The sequence below is a fragment of the Pagrus pagrus genome, assembly GCF_965226575.1.
Source record: "Pagrus pagrus genome assembly, chromosome: 14".
In the NCBI taxonomy this organism is placed as follows: Eukaryota; Metazoa; Chordata; class Actinopteri; order Spariformes; family Sparidae; genus Pagrus; species Pagrus pagrus.
In genome coordinates, this window is record NC_140198.1 from 4674482 (window position 1) to 4697517 (window position 23036).

At 41.8% G+C, this 23036-nt stretch overlaps 1 protein-coding gene across 2 annotated transcripts; it reads right to left on the minus strand.

The window, feature by feature from the left end:
• Positions 1–3635: 3635 nt before the first annotated feature.
• Positions 3636–22845, minus strand: sec24a (SEC24 homolog A, COPII coat complex component). Of its 2 annotated transcripts, XM_084372878.1 has the most exons (24): positions 22482–22845; positions 18792–19412; positions 16365–16529; positions 15804–15881; positions 14895–14957; positions 14076–14242; positions 13360–13547; positions 12877–12979; positions 12175–12301; positions 11137–11246; positions 10895–11007; positions 10588–10706; positions 10370–10425; positions 10010–10216; positions 9557–9680; positions 9035–9193; positions 8389–8562; positions 8183–8293; positions 6494–6669; positions 6198–6335; positions 5850–5954; positions 5364–5456; positions 5060–5163; positions 3636–4955 (listed from the first exon to the last, which is right to left on the minus strand). In XM_084372878.1, the coding sequence occupies exons 1-24, from the start codon at positions 22540–22542 to the stop codon at positions 4841–4843; spliced, it is 3477 nt and encodes a 1158-aa protein (XP_084229004.1). In that variant the 5' UTR covers positions 22543–22845; the 3' UTR covers positions 3636–4840. The 2 variants fall into 2 exon arrangements, with proteins under 2 accessions (XP_084229004.1, XP_084229005.1); XM_084372879.1 differs by lacking the exon at positions 15804–15881.
• Positions 22846–23036: the final 191 nt, after the last annotated feature.

Below are 23036 nucleotides of genomic sequence, written 5' to 3' on the forward strand. Positions count from 1 at the left end.
GAAACAGAGGCGCTTATCTGATTGATGAGGTGTGCGTATGTGCTTCTAGTGCACCGGAAACCTCAAGAAAATACATTTAAAAAAATAAAATAAATAAAAAATAAAAATCTAAATGAACAGGGGCAGGCTCAGTGATTTAGAGGGTGACCCTAGGCCTGGTCAGGGGCCACACCTTAAGCCACCTATCCCCAAGACAATGCATATTCTTCATTATACAATAATTTGCTGCTTTTCTCCATGTCATATCATAGTAAATTGAATATTCTATTATTATTTAATATTTTTTTGAAGACACCACCTCAGGCTCAGAAATAATGTGAAATGTTGATGACTGCCAGCATTGAGTTTTTCTTCATTTAGTTTAAAATCGATGCAGATTACAGGAATTGAGGGTTGTTGTTGATGATCAGAATTCTACTACTGGTCGGAGGCCATACCTGCTATCCAGCTATCACCAAAATAATGCATATTCCACATACAAGGTACTTAATTTATCCTCATACAACACATGGTTGTATAAGGAAATGAAAGTTTCTAAAAACCTTAATTGTACACAAATTTACAGAACATATATACAGTTAATAATATAGAAATATACATCAACACGTAGTGTATCTTTTGAATCTGCATCAGGGTGAATGTTAAACAGCAGCAACAAGATGGTGGTGATTATGTGGTCGGGATCTTCATATCAAAAGCTTGACATCTGGGAAACTCTGTGCATCAACCTTGACAGTGTGTGAGCACCAAGCATCGATGTTAGTCCACCAATTCATATTCAACATGTAAAGTTATAGCCTGTTCGTAAAGAGAAGAAAGCTGCAGACAAAATTAGAGCTGCAATTATTAAAATTCCAAATGAATCTACTGTTTATTTTCTCAAGTATCTGATAAATCATTTGGTTCATAGAATGTCAGAAAGCAGAGAGAAAAGTCCACCAGAGTTTCCTGCAAACAAAAGCTGAACACCCAAAGATATTCAGTTTACTGCTAAGCTATAGAAAACCAGAGACTAAAGTCATTTTGCTTTTAAAAAATAAGAGTATTTGAAAAGTAATTGATGACCTGCAAATGACACTAAACAATCAATTCTCTTTCTTCAGAATCACTTTTACACCTTTAAGTGTTTGTTGAACTCAATTTAAATCAGGTTTGTGCATTTACACCCATTTTCACAGTAACTTAGATCCACGAAACAGAACCGCGTGTATCACATCTTACAATCTGACAAAAAGTGTGTTTATGCATTTGTATTTTTGTCTTGCTACTCAAAGTATTAAGTGCTTGAATGTGCATAAAGATTAATGCATCTGCTGAGCTCGTCAGGCATCATACCGTCCCAACACTTACAGGTGTTGAAACACTGAAACATAATGCTAACTTGGAAAGCGTGCCAAATGCTGATCATTGTCTATTTTCAGCTCTGTCCTTTGAGGCAGTGGAGCCTTAATATGAATGATCGTGTACTTGGCACCCCTCGCCACACCAGTGTGCTCAAATTTCAATTGACAAGACTGATTTTTCACTTCATTTGGATATTTTTGAGGCATTAAGAGATAAAACTAGAATTTTTATTTGACAGGAAAATATCAGAGAATGGAGAAAAGTCTGAGAAACAAAGTTAATATTGTGAAACAGGTTTGATTCCTGCCTCAGTATTTACTGCAACCCCTTGTGAATGTCCTGATCCCCAGGTTGGGGGTCGCTTTGAAGCATTTCCATAAGCACTGCGGCAGTGTAATACAAATATTACACCGTCATGAATCCACACAGGAGCTGCAGCTGCAAAACTGTGCAGGAGAAAAAAGGAATGAAAATTAAGTTAAGTAAATTATTTACACTGGGGTAGAAAATGGAGGCCGAATCCTGAGCTGAATAAAAAAAAACAGAGGCTTACTCATTAAACTTAAAGTTAAATTAGAGTTGCAAGAGCAATGAACTTTATAATCAAACAGTGTACTGATAAGGCTGGTAAATATCTGATGTTACTGCTCTGTGAGCACCTGGCAGGGCTGCAGGGACGGGGACAGATTTACAAGAAGCTTGTTTTGTGCTGAGTTTTCAGCTTTTTATAAAGTAAATGAGTATAAAATGAGGAATTAATTAACTGCACTACTCTGTTGGACACACCTCATCTTGAAGAAGAATATACTGTTGGTCAGTGGTTACATTAAGACAATGAAGCCAGTTCAGTGGTCAAAGTTGACTTTGTATGACAATTTTCTTCATACAGGACATAAAGAGTAAATCTTGTCCTTCTAATAAAAGCAGGATTCATGATAAAAATGTGTCTTTAGCTGTTACAAATAGAAACATTGTTTATACTGACTGATACTAGCTTTAAAAAGGAACGTCATATTGTTCAAATATTATTATTTATTGCTGACATTTGGCATTTAAACATTTCTTTGTCAGGAAAGGTGTCACTTCATAAAAAATAAAAAACACATTTGTTTTTACTTCATCTGTTTTGCATGTTCTAAGATTTACAGATATACACCCACTGTATTAGTAGAAAAACTGTGAGGGAAATATTGATTATTAACATCAAGAACTGTCGTGGAGCTGATGGGTGATGAGTGGAGCGAAACGTTTTTCGTTTTTGTAAATTGTAGAAACTCTCGAGTTAAGTTGAAGTCGCGAACTTTGTGTTTCAAGTTACTATGTGCACCTTCACCGCGTTTGAGATATTTTGACAGAGCAACATTTAGTTAAGTTACAGGGACAATAAAGTGAATCTCTTGTCAGTAAACTAATGAGTTGATTACTTGCACACATTTTAATAACATAATTTTTAATCTTAGGGTTTGCAGAGGATATTAAGTCATCCTACATCAATTGATTTATTTTATTTTTTTACAGACAAACATTCCCTCTCTTGTGGACAGGTGAGGTCACAGGTCATCGGTGTTAAAGGTCCCATATTGTAGAAATAAAGATCTCCTGTCTTTTTTTTTTTAAATCATAAAGCAGATCTATGTTCTATATAAATATTGAGAAAGTATCGAAACGCTCAATCCTCGGACCCTGTGTTCAGAAACCGCACCCGGTTAGGACTTCCTGTGAGTTGTCGTTGCAAAAGCAGCGTCCAGTGTCTGCTCGGGCCTGTGAGAGCTGACCAATCAGAGAAGACTGTTTTTTTTTTGGTCGCGGGGGCCTTAAAGAGACAGGCACTCAGACAGAGGGGGAATAAAGGTGTTGCAGCAGTCGACAGCATGACAAAAGTCAAGTGTTTTTTGAGTTTAAAGCTTGTCACATTTTCTAGAACACACTAAAAGTATAAACCTGAAAATGAGTATAATATAGCACCTTTAAAGTCTACGTTGAGTTGTAGGTCTCGAGTCCACGCCTCTGCTCTCTACTCCGTACAAACACAGGCTATTTTTATTTCCATCAGATTTTTTTTTATGAAAGACAATTTTGTGCATGAAGACCAAAACATATTTGTCTGTTCCTAAATACATTTTTGTTCATATAATACATAAATTACAAACTGTATGAAGTAGGACCAAATCAAAGAACCTGCAATCCGCGCTCAGCCGAGAGAAAAACTGACTGTGTTGGTCCATACTCTGTTTTGTAGTCTTCATTTCCACTGAATAAACACTGTTCAGCCACCAAAACACAAAACTACATTTAAAAAGTCCCAAACATTTTATTCTCTTAGCGTCATTTCACCTTAACGTTTATACTAAAATCATCAGCATTTCTTCACCTTTATATAATGCAGTCTTTTCAATATACAAGTATCAATAAGCATGATTAAAAGATCACAATGGCTTTGTTATGTCTGTGTTAAAGAATTTCCCATATCCTATTATATTAAAATATTATATATATAGAGTCTGTATTTGAACAGAGGTTTTAATAATAAAAAGTGAGTTCCCATACAAGGCAATTATAGAATTTAATCAGATTGGGAGTCTCATAAATTATTAGATTATCAGAAAAAAAAAAAAGAAGAAACAAACAGAACAGCGATGTCGTCAGAGGTGTTCTGAATGTCCAGAGACAGAAAAGATGACAGATTCTGAAGGACAGATCAGACCAAACGAAAACGACTCTCCACTGCCGAGTCCACACATTCAAGGCAGCGGTGACGACGAGGTCGATCCGCCCTCAAACACCTTTAACATTTCTGCCTTTTTATTTTACGGCAGACTCTACGGATTTGTTCGACACACAATTATAATGACTGAGAAATAAAAAGCACACGTTCTGTCCTTCGGGTTCAATATTAAGAGTGTTGTTAGAGCTCAGGTGTATAAACACTCCTGGTGACACCCAATAACAGTCTTTGAGCGCAAACATACTAAACATCCTCATGACTCTAGTCTGAAACATACGTACACACATACTTGTTTTTAGTAAAGACGACTGTGCTTTTGGAACAAAAACACTTCACACATCCGCTTGCCTGGACTGTATCTGAAAGATACCTCTGTAAGATAGCATTGTTCTATGAGAATAAACACTGATTCATTTAATCATTGACATACATCATCATCACCATTGTGGATTTCTTGCCTCTTTTTCTTTTTCTTTTTCTTTCAAAGCGTTGCTTCAGCTGGGTAAAAAGTGCCAAATAAGGATCAGAATCGATTCTAAGTCACTGTCCGTCCTCGCACTGTCCGTCACGTAGTTTGATTCGAGTGACGCTTTACATCAGTTCAGTTCAGGGTTTTTTCCTCGGAGAGAGATGGAGCATCACAGCTGGAGATTCCTTCAGTCCTCCTCCCACTGCTTTCACACATACACATACAGACATACACGCATACACACACACACCAATGCACGTCCTCACTTCAGTGCTCCCTCGTCTCAGCAGTCCCACTGAAGATTATTTGGAGATTTGCTGCTGGACGTGAAGAAGGAACTCGTAGTACGACAGGGCCGACTCCGTCCGGTCCTCGATCATGTTCTGCATGAAGCTGACTTTCCGCTGGCTCTCGTCCCTGAGAGAGACAAATGATCAAGAGTTTAGATTAAATGAATTCTCCTGCGCTCTCTAGCTACTTGACTCTTTACTCTCTTAAGCAGGCTGTTGCCTGTTGCCCACCTGATGACTTGCAGGGAGGGGAAGAACGGCCTCTGATCCCTCAGCCAACCAATGAAAGCTCTGGTTCTCTGTGACTCGGCAGTGTCCAGCTCTGGCAGCAGATACTGTGAGAGGAGAGAGCGAGAGTCAGGTTTTCATCACCAGGGAGGACAGAAACTGTGGTTATGTCATCCTTAAGACAATTGTTGGAAAATCATGGCACACAGATTCAGGTTTGAGGATGACGTGGATGAGTTAAAAAATGGCCGCAGCAGGTGGAAGCAGTGTTAAGTAAGTGTGACTCCTGCAACATGAGGCTTCATACCAGGTTATCAGGCACGGTAGCGTAGTTGGGAACTCCCAGGACTTGTGTGAGGAAGTTGGGGTTGCAGTTACGTCCGATCCACAGATACATCACCTGTTGGAGCACAATATGGCATATATTAAAAACAATCACAAACAAACAGGATGTGTTTCAGTACTGAGAGCTATCCACTGCACACTGCCCTCCTTACTGGGTGCCTAAAGTATTAAAAACTCTGAAGCCTATAGGGATTTGTTTAGGATTTTTACTGTAATTGTAAAGAGAATGCACACAAGAAATCTTTTCATTTTCTGTTCTGCTATCATTGCCACTCTAACCGAATACTGTAACCCACAGCTATATTCAAATGATTTTAGTGTTGGCGAAAGCAATTCAGAAAAAAGTGGCGACTCATTAAATGAAGCACTTTTCCTCAGGTTTCAGCCAGGTTTGGGACAGAAGCTTTGCACTTGCGTTGGCTTGTTATGAGAGCTAAAAGCACCGTACCGTTCCAGCATCCATGAGGAAAGCGGCCTCCCTGCTGAGCTTCTCCACAGACAGCTGCAGCAGTCTGGGCTGAGGGATGGTCCGTTCACTGATGTTCAAAGCTCCCTGAGGAGGCAGCAAAGAGAAGATTACTCAGTAACAGGGAGACACTTAAAATAACGTTGCAAAAAAAATGGGATGACTGTTCTGGTTCAGACCAATATTAAAATGAAAACACCTAGAATTTAGAGTTTTAGCTGGTAAGGGCACTTTCTTATTCCTAACTATTCCTCTGAAACTACACCCAGGCTCACTACTTTCAGGGCTGTAATACGTGAAGGCGCTGAGGGTAAATGTCCTCGTCCTTACCTCATCGGTCAGATCATCGATTCGGTACAGAGCAGGGTGGATCATCAGCAGGGCGTAGGCCAGCGGCTGGTACTTCAGCTGACACATGGCAAACACCCGGTCATCCAGCCTGGTGCTGGTGCCTGTCCTGAAGGCTTTCTGCAGGCCGCACACACAAACGCACAAAACTGGATCAATAAGGGCTCGAGAGAGAGCGGTTTACAAGACAAGATCCTGAGAGGGAAAACTGTTGAATAGTCAGTTTATCGTGTTTTGTGTTTGTTTCATTAGAGAAGTAATGAAGTTAAGGTGTTAACCTGTTTGAGCAGGGCAAGGATGAAGAGGGGGAAGAGTCTGAGGCAGGCTGGAGACAGCAGGCCGGGCTGCTGGATGGTCAACACGGACTGCCGGTACGACGCCAGCGAGTCAATGGCAGCGTTGGTCATCGCATCTCTTGCATCACTCAGACTGGCCGTCACCGAGCGGTCCACAGCTGGAGAGAGAGAGACACATCTGCAGGTGTCAGGAGGAGGAATCTTATTCTTTACTGCCAATATGTGGAGGAGTTTGGCAGCACCCAGTGGCAGTAACAAACGTGACAGAGATAAAAACATGCATCTCGCTCATCTTCACAGGTATTTGTTTCATTTTTCTGCAAACAAAAAACATCAAAAAGTACAAGAAGTTTGCTTTCTATCAAAAATGGGAGGCTTTTGACTTTCTTGACCTTGGAGTGTGACAAAATGTGATTTATGAATTTATGATCATCTAAGAAATGTTAAGAGTTGAACATATTTTCCAACTCGACTGTAAAGACTCGTAGTATTGTGTGCATTAATGGGCAATCTAGAACAGCTGTGGGCTATTAGTCAGATCCATTCTGCGCCTTATTATGAAGAAAGCAAAAGATCAGCGTCTGCTCTGTAAGATGTGAGATGAGCCAGGACAGATCTGACTGCTCAGTATGTGACGGTTGCTCGGCAACCACAGCTGTCGCCACTCATCTCCATCTGTCAGTGCTAATAACAGTGAAGTGGATGAAAACCCTGCAATGATTTGGTGTCAAGTCAATCAAAAGACTATTTACTGAAACAATGGGGAATAATTTCAGAGCGATGCTTAATAGAAATCCAACTTCATTCATATTACACACACACACACACACACACACCTACACCAAACTGATGCCTCTCTCGGAGAAAATATTTCAGTAGAGAACATTCTTCATGTGATGTAATCAAGTATCCAGAAAATTGTCAATAAGGCTTCACAGATTGACAAAATAAATGAAAGCGCTCTGATACATGAACAAACATTTTACAATAACAAATTGCCTTTTCAGTTTTCAAATTGGAAAACTATTTGGGGGAAAGAAAATTAGATTCTGCTGCAGGTACTCACAACTTGAATAAAAACAAATAATCTGACATGACATTCAGTTATTATGAACAAAACCAGAACATCTCATTTTTCAACTAGAATAGCACTCAATCCACTTTGATTCAGTTGAGCCAAAATCAAATCATATCAAATATATTTACATCTACCAGATCAGGACATTTGTTTGGATCCACGTCAACTTGTGCTCATAGATAACAGCCACCTAAATATTCAGGATTCTTCTTATTAAGATCCACGCATTATTCCCTGAGAAAATTTGAGAAAATGTTAAAAAACACCCCAACTCACAACGTTAAAGAACATGAGAAAAAAATTCCTGGATCCATCCCTTTATCTGGATCCGCACCAAAAGTTAATTAGGTCTATTCTGGACTGAGACCCAACAAACAGACACGGGCAGAGGTGCAGAGTTTGGTTTAGAGTTTCAGATGTGAATGTAGGCTTACACAGGCCTTATAAATGAGGGAGATGGCGTAGATGTAATTTTAACTGCTTCATATAACTTCCTTTGGGGCATGACATCATACATAGCTGAGTATTTTTTATATGTCTTAAGACACGTCTGGGGTGATCTTCCAAAAGGTAAAAAATAGCGTGGTAAGTACCCATGCAAGCCAGCAGTCCAGAGATGGCTTGAACATCAGCTCCGGCAAAGATGTCCGACAGAGAATTGACCACAGGGAGACACAACGTGTGGACACGGATCCTCCTCTCTCCTGTCAGAGAAAAGATGTTAGAGACAGTTTAATTATTTTTTACATTTCACAATGGCTTTGGAAAAAACAGCAACCCAGGCTCTGTGTGTGTTTACCTTTGCTGGACGTGTAAAGCAGCGCGGCCTGGAAGGAGACGACTTGCATGTCGTCCAGGTTTTCCTCGATGGACATCTGAACCGCAAAGCCAGCGTCTGGGTTCACGTTGGGGAGGGACAACAGATCCGTGGAGCGCACAAAGAAGTTTCCGTGGAACGTGTGGATGGACAGACCTGCAGAGACGGAGAGACAAAATCAATGAAACTGGACTGAAAACACGAAAATACAACATTTATCTGCAAAAAAAATTAAACCTGAATAATGACAAAAATATGCCTGAACACTTAAAAATGCAAGACAGGAGCTCAATCTTAAAAGTCAAATACACATCAGGAATATTTAAAGGAATTCAGGGGCTGTAGAGGCTGTACTGTCTGTGAGGACAGCATCGAAATTATTGAAATAATATTTGTTTGTGCTAAAAATTTTAATGAAACTTCCATACTTTCAACTTTTTACAACCATCAAGAGTTTAACACAGCAGCTGGTGTCATTATCTACAGGAAGATGGATAACCTTATCCAAATTTTCATGATTAATACAAGTCTGCAGAAATTATGATGAGCTGGGGTAAAAAAATAAATAATGACAACTCCAGATGTTTAACTTTCAAAGTCACATCTGGGAATGTGTTTTCAGACGGACCTTTGGTGCAGCGTATCCTCATGACGGCCTCGAAGCCGATCTTCCTGGTTAAGTATCTCTTCAGATCCTTCTGGAAGCACTCCACCTGAGCGGGGTTGTGCTGGTGGTGGTAGGAGGGGTAGTAGTAAATGCTCCCTGCCGAGTATCTTGATATGCAACCTGGGAGAGAGAAGAGGCAACGATGAGAAGCTGATTGTCTCATTTCTGACAGAACAAAAATAGATTCAGAGCCACTTCACCACTCTCTCCTCCTGTGCCTGCATCTGGTATCATGCCATTACCAATGACAGACACAGTATCTGCAGTGTGTTTTTCACTTACTGCAAAAACTGATTAACTGTGTTTTAGCACCAAGTGTTTTCAAATTCGGATAGTCCAACACATGATTCGCAAAGCTGTTCTTTCCCCAAAGATTTATTTATTAAGAAACTAAGATCTGTGTATTCTTTATTGAGTTCTAGACATGTAAATAAACAAAAACAGTCCAATAAACGCCGCCCCTTTATTCGGCTCAGGACTTACCGAGCGATGCCAGGTCGCAGTACTGAGTGCTGAGCAGGAACAGGTCAACCGCAACCTGCTGGCCAGAGCAGTCCAGAGCCAGCTTCTTGTAGAAGTCTGTCGCTGGGGATAAGTGCTGGATGTCCTGAGGGGAAACACACCAGGTGGGACCGTGAGGAAAGAAGAATCTCTCCTGAATCAATAACTTTTCCATGACTTCCTTTAACTAGGTCAGAGCGCTTTTATGACTAAACTCATTCATTCTGCCTGTTTGTTGGTGATGTTTTTTAGTGCAGTTAAAAAAATAATCTGTCTCAGTTTCAATGAAAATGTGAAAACAAGCAGTCAAATTAATGTTTAATATTTTTGACCTCTGACTGATTTATAATACTCTAAATCCTAAATCCTGAGCAAACAGCTCTTTAATCCTGCAGTATGACGTCTAACGCAACAGCTTGCCATCACAGCTCTCACCTTGGCAGATGCCCGCTGGTTGGGGTCTTCTCTGGACTGGAGTGCCCCCACACCAAGGTTAGGCAGCTGGGTCTGAAAGACAGACATGCGCCCTCCGGTGGGCGACAGCAGCTTGAAGGCCGCTTGCAGAGCTGAACCCAAAGCTGACTGGGTCTCCATGGTCTTTTCAAATAAACTCGGCAGGCTCTTCAGCAGATCCTGCACAAGCTGAAAAACAAATATATGACGCATTATTGATCCCTGAGGGAAAAACGTTTGTTTCTCATTTCATCTTTCTTCCCTCTGTAAAGAGGTCAGAGTGAGGTTTTTTCTTAATTTACAATAGTTCCAGGTTCACACAGCGTGAATCAAAGATCCTACCTCTTTGCATTCATTGAGGTTTACTAGAAGGCTGTCTGGTGTTGGTAAAAAGATATCTGTGGAGCACAAAAAGATATTAGTTCAACAAATACGAGTCTCTGATCTCTTGATATCTAACATATGTATTACATCTACATTTCTGCAGTGAGCTGGCACACAGCTGGCGTCAAGCTGCTGTAGAAGTGAGCATTTGACCTTTGCCGTCAGCTGCATCTCACCTTCGATGTCAGACACGATGAGCATCTGGGGCTGGGAAAGTCCCTCCTGGAGGTTGTAGAAGTGGATGGTGCTGTCAAAGGTGATGAAGCCTACCTTTGTCCGCGAGTCTCCAGGAAGCCTAGGACACAAACACACGCGCACACACACTTATATAAAGAAGGCACTCAGCTTACAGGAATGATCTTCTTACAGCTGTATTTCTATTCTACATTTCATTCAACTTTAAAAGCACAACAGGACCATTATATAAAAGGTCTTCTGTCTTCTCAACGTCTCTAATAACTGGAAATATAATGCTGTACATACGAACTGATGTTGTCCAGCAGCGACTGGCAGAACACATTCAGGTAGCCCGTCTCCACTGCGTTGTGGGAAACGTCAAGAATGAAGAGGTAAACAGCAGGCTGTGGTGGCCTCAGCTGGGTAAAACAGGGAATAAAATATTATTACAAAAATATTACAATTACATAAATGTATTTTAGGAAATAATTGTTTGATTTAGTTTGCTCAGAATACATTTCAGTGTCAGGTCAGCTGCTGAAACCTACCATGTATTCTGAAGGAGCGATGAATTCAATGGTGGCGTTCTGGACCTCGGGTCTTTTGTGTGGCTCTCCGTACGATCTGCTGACTGGGTTGTACATAAACTCCTCTGGAACTACACACAGAAAAAAACTCTATTGAGAATATAGTATTTAACAGTGCACTGTATACACTGTGCAAAATTCAATATTCAATTGTAAGCGGGAAGGCCAAGGAAGGGAGAGTATTTTTGTGACTCAAAGAAAAAAAAAATCGGTAGTCATGAAGGTGAAAATATGTATTGGGATAGTGGAGTTATCAAGAGTGGTATTTTTCACATTGCTTAAAAAGGACTTTAGCAAAAATATACATCTCTGTTCATCTTCATCTGCAAACCTGTCCAAACCTGAACCTGTCTACCCTGAAACTCTAGTGTCCAGTTCATACACCTTCTCTGGTGTTTATAGAGTTGAAAACAAACAGAAAACAAACAGAAGAAAACCTGAGTTTGTCCACCCAAGGTTCGAAAAAGTACAAGTAACTGCTGGCTTTTATAAAAAAGCTAATATCAGGCTATAACCAAACTACATCATAGTCAACATTACCACCACTGAGCCTCCTACTACACTATACTATTCACACTACTGTAAACTGATCAATCTATAATTTGGAAAGTCTGATTTAGATTAGTTTGCAACTAAAGTCCACCTAAAGACGGTGTTATGACGTTTAATGTCCCCGACAACAGCCGTGGTCTCATTTAGACACTTGACCAGATTTCAGGCAGCCAACTAAAGCCCATTTAAAAAACCCACTGAGTTTGAGAAGAGGGAACCAGAAGTGCAAAAAAGTGAACTTATTCCCAGGTTTCAGGACTCATTCCTGCGGCACTCATCATAACCAACTCCTTGAAAACGAAAAGGAATTTTTGCCTCGTCATTTTCTCCGTCTGTCACTTAATAAAAATAATGTACATTTTGTTGCAGATCCCCTGCGGTGTTCTCACTAACGGTATCTCTTTCACAAGATCTTATCTCTTTCATCACTCCTCCCCCCTTTCCTACCATCATTGACTCGATAGCACAGGTTACACTTCCACCTCCTCTGGTCCAGGAATGAGACGAACGGGTTGATGTAGGTTCTGCAGGACCGACACCTGACGATGGTGCTGGATGTCACCACAGGTAGTTGCTGCGGCAGAACAAAAACAACCGTTGTGTGAAACGTGCCACAGGGACATTTTCTTGTTTGCATCTAGCTGTGACTGGCACTTCAATAAAACCTGCTTGCCGCTGTTCCAAGTTGTGCAATAACTCTGTCATTGGTGACCTCGATTAACACGGCAACAAACACACATTCAATCTGACAGATTTTGCCAAGGGGCTCCATTTAGTCAAAACCTATTCTGAAAGCTTTGGGCGGATTCTCAAGGTTTTATCAGTAATCAGTAGCTGTGGCATTTTATCTCGATCTAAGAAACTAATTGAGGATGAGGCTGTAGATGATTTTTAAACTTCAGGACAGCCATGTGCTATGATGTTGCCTTTCATCCTTTCACATAGCTGCCTCAGAGACACTTTCCCTGTCTGAAGTCTTTCTCATTCACATGCTTAAACCAGTAAGGTGTGTTTACAGAGTTCCTCTTAATCCCTTGCCACAATTAAGTAAAGGTTAGGTTTAGAGATATATTTAGAGAGAGATATTTAACTTGATGTAACTGCAGGGCCGTCAGTGTGTGCACTTCAAATATTGAACCGAGGCATTACCGAGAGGTCTTTGAAGGGGTGGAGCAGCAGGCCCAGGGGCATCTTGGCTTTATTGAGCAGAGACTGGGTCTGGGGGATGCTGGTTAGCGTACTCCGAAAAACCCTGGAGATAAACACAAAAACAAACGTTCATAGTTGGTTAGGTCAACGGTGATGGTTCCCGTTTTTGCCGAGCTTTAAAAAAAAAAGTTGTTTAGGAACAACATAGCCGAGCAACATATGAACAGACAGCAAAACGCTAACGCTGATCTACTGCAGAATGTGTACAGTTGTGCTTACAGCTAACATGCTGTTCTTGATTTTAAGCAGTGATGCAAATGCAAAGTCAGAATTTAAGTGCACTTCATTATCTTTTTTACACAAATCTACAGAGCAAAGTTTGAAAAACTGACAGTAACGTCAGTTTTAAATATGAAAAACTTAATCAAATGAAAGAGAATAATCATAGACACATGCTGTCAATAGTAGGTCCCTATGGCTTACTCTGGGTGGCAGTTGATCTTCTGCAAGTCCTGCGGGAGGCAGGGTGTCGGGGCAGGGATCGGGCTGGGTGGCAGCAGGTTCCTCTCCTGCAGCAGGTTGACCACTCGCAGGGCCTCTGGGGTGCTGGACTGGAGGCTCATGGCCGCAAGGGACGGGCTGAGCTGGGCCGGCCCTGGGCCACCGGGTGGCTGAGGAAAGGGAAACAACGAGCTATTTAGGCTCTATTTACTAAAAAATGATGACAGTCAAATCATTCAGCATAGACGGTCACTCATGCTTTGATCGACGGGTACTGATATCGGCCAGAGAGCCAAAAATTGTTATATTCCTTCCAGAATCTTTATCTCTTCATGGTGCAGCAGCTCAGCCAAGATAACATTTGATTTACCATCAGTGACCAATTGGTCAACCTAGTCACTATGTAGTCATCTGCTGGCATAAACTGTGTGTAAAAGTGTTTTTAGTTCTTAACTGCTCTCAGTTTTGTCAGCTTTGCTTCTAGAAATGCTCAGAAGTTATACCTCAATGGCAACTTAACTTTCCATAGAGCTTGGACAGACGGAGCGGTTTTGCATGCGTACTAGGTGAAAAGCAAACGCATGACAGAAATGCTAGAGCACACCCTTCCACCATGACCATTACAAGCCAACAGTGTAACAGTGTATGCAAAATACTCGGACAATGCCGGGTTATCGCGGGACTGACTCTCCTCTCACCTGCTGGTATGGCTGAGGTGCTTGAGTGTAAGGCTGCGTGGCGGCCTGCATCGCAGGGTGCATTGGAGGGGTGGCGTTGTGAGGGGTTGAGGTGTTCTGGTACCCGGGTGGGAGGGAGGGGTAGTGACCCAAGTGCCGACCCGGTGGTCCAGGCTGAGGCTGGCCAGCTGTGGAAGAAAAGAGGCAGAAATTGGGTCAGTTTGAAATTAAGTTACTGCAAAAGCAAACTTAATCTATATTTTTCTTGCTGTTAACAAATCCAACAAAAAGACCAAACCAAGTAATGGATTAGTCCATTTCTCCAAAATAAGAAGTTTGTGTAAGACTTTGTAATCTCCTTAAACGGAGCACTGTGAGTTTAAGCAAATGTAACACAAACAGGAGTAAATGTTTAATTAGGTGGGGACTATTTTAAGCTGCAGATTAAGACGCAAAAACCAGAACGAGTTTTCTAGTTTCTAGTCTGGGTCAGGCTCAGTTATAACTCGGACTCGTGGCTGCTCCCAGCTGAACTCTACTGGACGTCAACAGAGCTGTATGTTCATTGTTGGTTTTGGTCTTTTCTTTGAATTTTAGTACCAACAAATCAAATGCAACAGGTCTTAATTTGTAAATTTCAAGGTTGTGAAATAAAATGTCAGGCAAACACTTTTTAAAAAATGCTTTGCCTTTTCCAAAAACTGATGTGAATTCAAAGAGGACCATTTGTTGCTCATTTACCAACCGTGTGTAGCTGCTACGAACCCCTGCTTGGTAAAGTCGGACTGTAAACGTGTTTGGTGTGAAAATAATCTAATACGTGGCAGGAAAAGGCCTTACCCATTTTGTTGTCAACATGATTATAGCTGTTTGGTGCTTGTGGGCCATTGCCAGCCACAGCTCCTGTTTCAAAGCAAACACAGATGTGATGTGAATAATTTCAGTGATACTTTTCGCCATTTCTGTCACAGTGTTGCTAACCACAGGCGATGGACATGGAATGATCTGACCTACAGAAAGAGATACAGATAAAGACGGGAACAAGGGAGACCAGAAGCACAACAACAATACTGATGATGATGATGATGACAAGAAGTGATGTATAATGGTTTAAAGAAATATTTAAGGTCACATGGGTGACTTGGAGGGAATGGATGACAGAGATGCAGACAAACTACCAACAGGAAATGTGCTACCAGGGATGCACTGATGAGGGCTGTAACCAAGCTCATTTCTTTTACATCTGGCGCCCGTTTCATCTGATTAGATGAGTTAGTCTTTCTCTTATTAAATCAACTTTTCTTAATGCATATCAGTGAACCAAACTGGCAATTCCTATGGTAAGAAAGTGATGACATCTTGATGCACCACTTTAACTGGATTGAACAGAGATGACAAAAAATGCACAACATTCAAATGTTGATCCAGGTCAGAATTATAAATGAAGCTTTGACAAACAGCCATAGCACTGATACTAAAGAAGATACTGAGCTAAAGCAGCCGTAATACACAGTTATAGAGATCGAAGCACCTTGGCCAATATCTCTTTACTAATTTTCTGTATTGTTCTCTAGAACTAACAGTTTGGAGCCCCTTTATCTGCAGAGCTTCATATTTGGCATCAGTTTAGAGAATGAAAGAAGAAGATGAGTGCATCCTTAGACACAATGAACAACAGCACGGAGAGGACAGGATGGGCACTACAGCACCGATACAACATCTAACAACTACCGACAGATTTGGCCACACCTGGACATTCAATATCTCCCTCCTGGCAGTCGGGCTCAATGGGGGGCAGAGTGTGGTTAACAACCCCCCCACACTGAGCTGGCATGTGGAGGAAACAACGGAAGGTGATCAGAACAAAAATGGCTGGCTCATAAACAGGACATACAGTTAAAAGACCCAAAGTGATACAACATCATGATCATCATTGACAACGTCCTGAGTTTACAATCAGCACAGACCCACAACGTATATGTTTGTGCAATAGTAACACACTATACTTGCCTAATTTGTGACTTCCAACGTCTCCACACGCTTGTTAACCCAGATAAAACCTAGTGCTATCGCTCGGAAATGCTAACTCTACTTGGGGGACTGGTCGTGATGTTTATGCAGAGCTCATACCAGGGCCACCAGTGGCACTTTTAAGACCACTCAAAGTAAATCAAACAATCTACAATGTAAATAAATAAAGAAAGTAGGACAGCGAGTATAAAGACATTAGGATGTGGCACTCGTTATGAGGTTGCCATGCCTGAGGAGAGAGCACAAAAATCAAATTTGCCGAGATTAAAAGAAACTTACCATCTGCCTTGGGGGGTGGAGGTGTGGCATTGGCCATTGGGGGTCCGGTGGGAGGCGGTGTGGGTTTCATGGTTGGGGGTGGACCTGTAGGTGGGGGGCCATAGGGAGCTCTGCTTGGTTGGTATGCGTGGGGAGCCATGGGATTCATTGGTGGAGGGACAGCGCCTGGTGACATCAACAACAGTAATTCTTCTTTTCTGTCCGGCTAATCAAATACTTCATTTTCATCACAATTCCCACAAAGAAAAAGCAATAAATCCTCAAATTTCAAAAGCTGAAACCATTTTTCTTTCAATCAACTTCTCGCTTCAGCAGTAATCTTTGTTTAGGCAGAGTTATGACATCTAAAATGATGTCAACATTACTGTGTCGTGTAAAACAAGAGCACCCCGTGTTGCTGCCACATATCATGTAGATATGAGGCATCACTGATGTGTAACATTATCAGCTCTGACTAGAGGCGACAACAGCTGGTGGTCTGACTGACCCACAGCCAGTTCATGTCAGAACAGTGACAGTGACGCGTTTGTCTCCACATCAGATGAGTCTGGACTCAAACATATTCCCTTGAATTTATTAATCAATAAACGCAGAACATATGTTAAGGTTGATTATTCTTCCATCAGTGACAGAACATGGAAAGTGCCAATCATAACAACAAACGACTCCATGGAAGAGGAGCCGCTCCGTCTGTAGATATAATTGTGCTTATTCTAAGAGAACGAAAACAAGATTCTTAGTTTAAAGGTGATTATGCACTAATGAAAACATAATTATGGATATCATAGTCCACCTACGCCCCTGAAGACCACCCATGTCCTACACATTAGACCTTTAAATAATAGAGATTAAACCGTATTCAACCACACAATGAAACGGCAGCTCAGTAGAGCAAAAAACGGTCAATAGATTATTTTGGCCGGTGGTGAAATAATGTGACATTTTAGAACTGCTTGTGACACGTGGCATTTTAAAGCAAGAAACAGAGTACACATTTCCACAAAGACCTGATAATTTCTCCAGTTAGCTGCTACTTTCACTGTCACCATTGTACTGGGAAGATACGCCCTGATGCTGCAGCTGGGGGAAAGGTCGCTAAAACTCAAGCAGCCTCCTCTTGTGAATGTGAGCAGCAATTTTCAAGCCAATCTGAACCGTAAGATTGAGAGATACGCCGATAACAGACGGACTGAGGCGTTCATGTGACCTGTGCTTCTATGCAGAAGTAAAAAAAAAAAAATATCAAGGTTAATTTACGAAATGCTATGACGAATCATTCAGACACTGTGACCGCAGATTGCACAACCATCTTCTATAATGCTTATGTCACTGAAGAAAACCACTTCCTCCAGAGAAATGACTACTTTGATTAAAAGGTTACTGAGATTCTACCATCCACACCAACAGTAGAGAGCTATGAGTTTAGCAAGACAAACTGCATCATAAACTGAAATTACAATTTGGATTCGTCTTAACAGCCACGTCACACCGCTACTTAAGAATCGCATTCTTATTTGAACTTTGTACCAATTCAGAGCAAACGAGTCTCTGAGCCTGGAAGGAAGCCAGAGGCAGCAGTGAGTTGACATGTTCAGTGCAGGAGCAGAGGGCAATGTCCAGCTCCAACATGTCAGCGTTCTAGATATGCATATCTGCAGTTCATGTCAGTAACAGACCGCAAAAAGGGACAAGACACAGGAATCGGGCTTTTAAAAAGTTACTGGAAGGGGACAGTGGTGGATATTTTACAGTATATGTTTTATAAAATTAGTGATTATATGATGAGGACCCAAGAATTCTTTGGACAAAGTTCACAGGCCTGATTTTATTGAACCTGAGTCATCTTCTTATTGATCTGACCCAAGGTGTGGGTGCATCATTAGTTTCTCATTTGCTGCAGCAGGAATTATCCCCTCTTCTCTGCAATTTGAAATAAATGTATATAGTGCAACTGGATGGTACAGTCTGGACCTTTGTATTCCTACTCAGGATGCGTGCAATAAGTCGGCTAGTCAATTAAACGTGGTACCAGTAATAGTAATCGGTTATTTTTTAAACTTTTTTTTTTACTAATGTACACCTTGAAATAACATTTTGGCATAATTTGCACTGAAATGTCACGTTTTCCTCGTCAAATGTTAGAAAAGAAAACCATCCTGTACTATTGTTAATGTAGATGTTACGCAGCCACCAGCTACTGTAACATATGCATCTATTGGACGAGTGTTTTCCTTCTTTTAAATTAGTCAACAACTCATAATTTACATGTCTAATGAAGGAGACACAGATATTAGGGAGTAAAAATTCTGATATCCACGCCGACATGCACATATTTTTTGCAGTGATCCCTCAAATGTGGCTATCAAACAAAGATGGAGGCAGGATATTTTACTGAAATTAATCATTAGGAACATCCTAAATTTCTACCTTGTTGGGTGTATCCGTGCGCAGAGGTCGGGGGCATGCTTGGGCCTGGAGGCTGGGCGACACTGTGGGCCACATGGGCTGGTGGTGGTGCTGAGCTGTAGGCTGCCGATGACGGTGGTGGTGGCAGCGGCGCTGTCGAGCTTGCAGCTGGGTTCACATGATTAGCCACAGGGCCGCGGGGAGGTGCGCTCATGGAGGCGGGTGGCCCCATCATTGGGGGAGCTGTGTTGTACTGCCAAGCTGGAGCCATGGGCTGAGGCTGCTGTGGGTTCTGGTAGTAGCTACTAGAGGACACAGGTGGAGGTGGAGGTGTGGCCTGTGCAGGGGGCAGCCGAGGACCAGGGCTGGGGCTGGCAGACTGTGGAGGGGTGTGGGATGGAAGGCCTCCCATCGGAGGCCTGGTTAAAAGCGTCTGGCCTGGAGGAGCTGGGTAGGATGTGGGTGGTAGGCCAGGCTGGTAGGCGCTGACTGGGGGAACGGGCTGGTAAGGCCCAGAGGGGTAGAGTCCAGGGCCGGGGGGTATGGGAGCTTTGGCCTGCATTGGATTGTAGGGTGGTTGGTGCGTCATACTGTAGTTGACCCCTGGCAGTTGCTGCAGGGCAACTGGATTCTGTGACGGACCTGAAGAAGACAAGAAGAGTAATACAGACATGTTAGAGAGATCTGCACAACAGGTTTATTTAGTCATTATATATTCATGTACCCAAAACCACACAGGTCCAGTCATGTCCTGCTTGACCAAAGCCATTATGCAAGGTAAGGTAGCTTTACATTCAAAAGCTCAAAAGCATCCCAGACAGATGACGCCAGTAATGTGACAGATTCCATGTCTGAAAGGGGCTTCTGCTTGAGATTCAAGTGTCTTTTAATTAAAGAAAATCCTTGGGTTTAAATCTGTTCCGTTCAATAAGTTAAATGAAAAACAGATGGCACAGTACTGGGACCGACGACCACTCCAATCCACCAAATGACCAATGAACTGACAGCCTGGGGTCTAATCCTTTTACCTGGATTTAATTTTCCATGATCTGCCTTCAGTGACAGTGAGTGTGGGGCTCTGAGCCACCGTACTTGGCTGAACACAGCAGTAGTAAGACAACTTTGCACAATAAAGAATGCTCTGATGGCAGATCCAAGACTAAAATATTGCATTTGTTTCTTAAATATCCAAACACCAAGATGCATGCTGTCATTACAAATATCAAAGAAGGATTCACTCTTTTTTTAACTAGTAGATGATGCGAGATCTAGCTACAAATAAATAGTTTTCCAAGACGGAGAGAGAAATGGGACAGAGTGGCAATTCATAACAACAAATGTTACCTAAATATAAATCCAATAGCAAACAGGCCACATGACTTAAACTGCAGCGTCAACGTATCGCTGTTTGCATCCTAAATGGTTACACAATGCAAACAGATTCACTGCGATCCACTCAGCGCAGCACTATATAAGTGGAAGCAGAATTAAATTAGCAGTGAGAAGGGATTAGAAAACAACTCTTCTCAATGCGCAAAGATAGATGACGGTCGATAATCCACGTCAAAGTCCTTCCTGAAAGCAGGGAAATTTTAAGAACTAAAGCCCCCACTAAGTTATAGCTCTTGTCCAATCAGAAAGAGCAGGATTTGGAATTACACTTCTCAGCCAATCGCAAATCACCTCATTTAAAAAGGGAAAACATACAGGAAGTTGGTTTAAAAATTAGCCAATATAGACTGAAAATCCAGAATTGGGGCAGTTAATACACATATCACAAGCTAAAGAGAAACAAAGGGCCTTTAAAGACCACTTTATTGCTACAGTCATGTAAAAAGACACTTGTTGTGAGAAAGGTTTGTAACTCCACACCGAAAACTGCTCCTGTTCACATAAGAGAGTTTTCAAAAGGGGGAGAGGGATCATGCAACGCTGTGTTTCTTCATAGTTTTAAGCCTGTGCTGCCTGCAAAGTTATTATTCTGCTCAGCAACCAACTAAACCTTTGCTACTTTGGCACAAGTATAGCACATTACAACTGCCGGCCTCATTGACATCAAGAGGCTGTATGATAAGAACACGCAAGAGAATGGAAATCAGCCAAGAGACGACATCCTCTGGTGTCAGCTTGTGTTTGTGTCAGTAAGGTAGGTTCACTTCAGTTTCATTCAGTCTTTATTGGGGCTGCGTACTATGGTTAAGAAATCATACTGATTTTGACCGATGCTGCAATATGATTCACGATTAGTGGGAATTATTATTTTTGTATCACAATCATGTGACATTTGTTGGGGTCTGTACCAAACACACGTTTTCTTACATGTGGAGAACAAGCTTTGCATTTAGCCAATAGCCATTTTACCGCGATTCTGATTATTTTTTCCATTAATTATGCAGCCCTATTCTTTATACGTGAAGCTTTAACTATGTCATTACGGTATGCTCGTTACTTGTGACGACACACTGAAACAGTCTGGTGTGGAAACATATACACACTAATCCCTTTTTTTCACGACACTTAATCCCATTTGAGTTGTTCATTCACATTACAGATAATCCGTGATAAGAATTAATTTACGAGCTCTGTTCTGAGGAGTGACATGCCTTCACACTGATTTCACATTGATCAATGAACAGAGCTGGATTAACACATTTCAGTGACCTATCGGATTGAAGGGAGATAGGAAAAAGATTAAGTGAGGAAGGTAATGAACAATTATAAGTTTGGATACACATATCTAGAGATTAAGTGAACCACGGAGGCATTATTATAAATTGGAGCTGCAGTTGCTTCATCTGCACAGCACCAAAGAGCTCCCTCACATGCATCGATAAGAAAAGCCACTGAAGGCTGCACACAATCACACTTCTGTCAGCTGCTACTGAGTACGTTTGGATCGTTGTTGTTCTTTCTCACCGTCATGGGAACCCTACAGAGACGTGTGAGTAATATCAAACTGGTTGAGCCTGGAGAAAGAGCCGCAGTGACATATCTGGATCATCCCCAATATGCCACATGTACAGTGAAAAAGTAGAAGGCAAACAACCCAGAGCTATTTAGCCTGCTGACAAAATCAGCACTGCACAATAATGAGGTGACAAATGAACCAGCAAAGTGAATTAGTCACTGGCAATGAGACTACACTGGGAAAAAAAACAAAGGAGACAGATGGGAAAAGACAAGTCAAAGCTCGTTAGACGTTTATATGACAGGGAAAGTTGTGGGCATCCGAGCAGCTTGACAGGAGAGGAATACGTGCTAGCTTGACGGTCTGATCTCATCATCGCCGTTTTGTTTACAGGGATAAGATGGGACATCCCAACATCTGGCTTAAACGTGACGATACCTGTTGACTTTATTTGTCAACCTGTTGGTGTTCCACCTGGATAATTCAGAAGGTAGCAAACACTGGCTACATTTAGTTAGCGGGGTATAGTTAGCCTGTCGTAACGATAGACACTATTTTTGCCTTCTTAAGTCAGTAAGGCAACACAGGTCAAGATTAACTGCTGTTATCCCGGCGTAACTATACCTGCGAGCTCTTACTCTGCTACCTTAACATAGCGTTACTTAGCAAGCCACTTAGCTAACAGCTAGCAAATAGCCACAGGGGCAAGATCTAAGAACTGCTGCTAAGTGTTAGCCGGTTAGTTTGCTAATGTCAGCTACTTTTCCTCACTTTCTTTAGTCATATTATGAATGTTAACTCACCATTCGCGTATGTCTGTCCTGTCCCCGTCCCATTCTGAGAGTTGAACCCCGCAGTTGACATCTTGAAATAGACACCAGGATCTAATTTAGTGGTGCTTGGTTGGCGAAAAGCTAGCTGCGTCTTTAGCTAGCTAACTAGCTGGCAGTCGCGGGGTAACGTTTAAACCTGTGGCTCTGACGATGTGGCGTTAAGTCAAAGCGGCGTCTACGGTGACGTCTCTTAATTTCTTAAAAAGTTAATTAGCTGACTTGTTGGCGATCACAGGGCCATGGCTATTACCGAGACCCCGCTCAACTAGCTACGGGTGAGTGACGATAGGCCTTGTCAGAGTAATCGTGTAAGACACTTCTCCTCTTTCACCGGAAGTTGGGATCACCCAGCAGGATCAACGTAAAAATCGTCGGGCATGCGCAGTGTGTACACGTGGCATTTCCTGTGGTGCTCCCGATATTTCGGTCTACTGGAAACAAGAGCGGGGAGTAAAATCTCAAAATGTACAATTAATGCCTTTTTAAAGCATTTACTAATTTAATTGGATGTTGCGGGACTGTTGA

Bases quoted from the DNA above. Each gene is read 5' to 3' on its own strand.
- sec24a (XM_084372878.1), bottom strand. From the start codon at position 22,542: ATGTCAACTGCGGGGTTCAACTCTCAGAATGGGACGGGGACAGGACAG. The intron at 16,530-18,791 runs GTAGAAATTTAG...TGATGTCACCAG, and splicing joins GCACGGATACACCCAACAAG to GCGCTGTCCCTCCACCAATG. The intron at 5,457-5,849 runs GTACGGTGCTTT...GTGCTCCAACAG, and splicing joins TCCTCATGGATGCTGGAACG to GTGATGTATCTGTGGATCGG.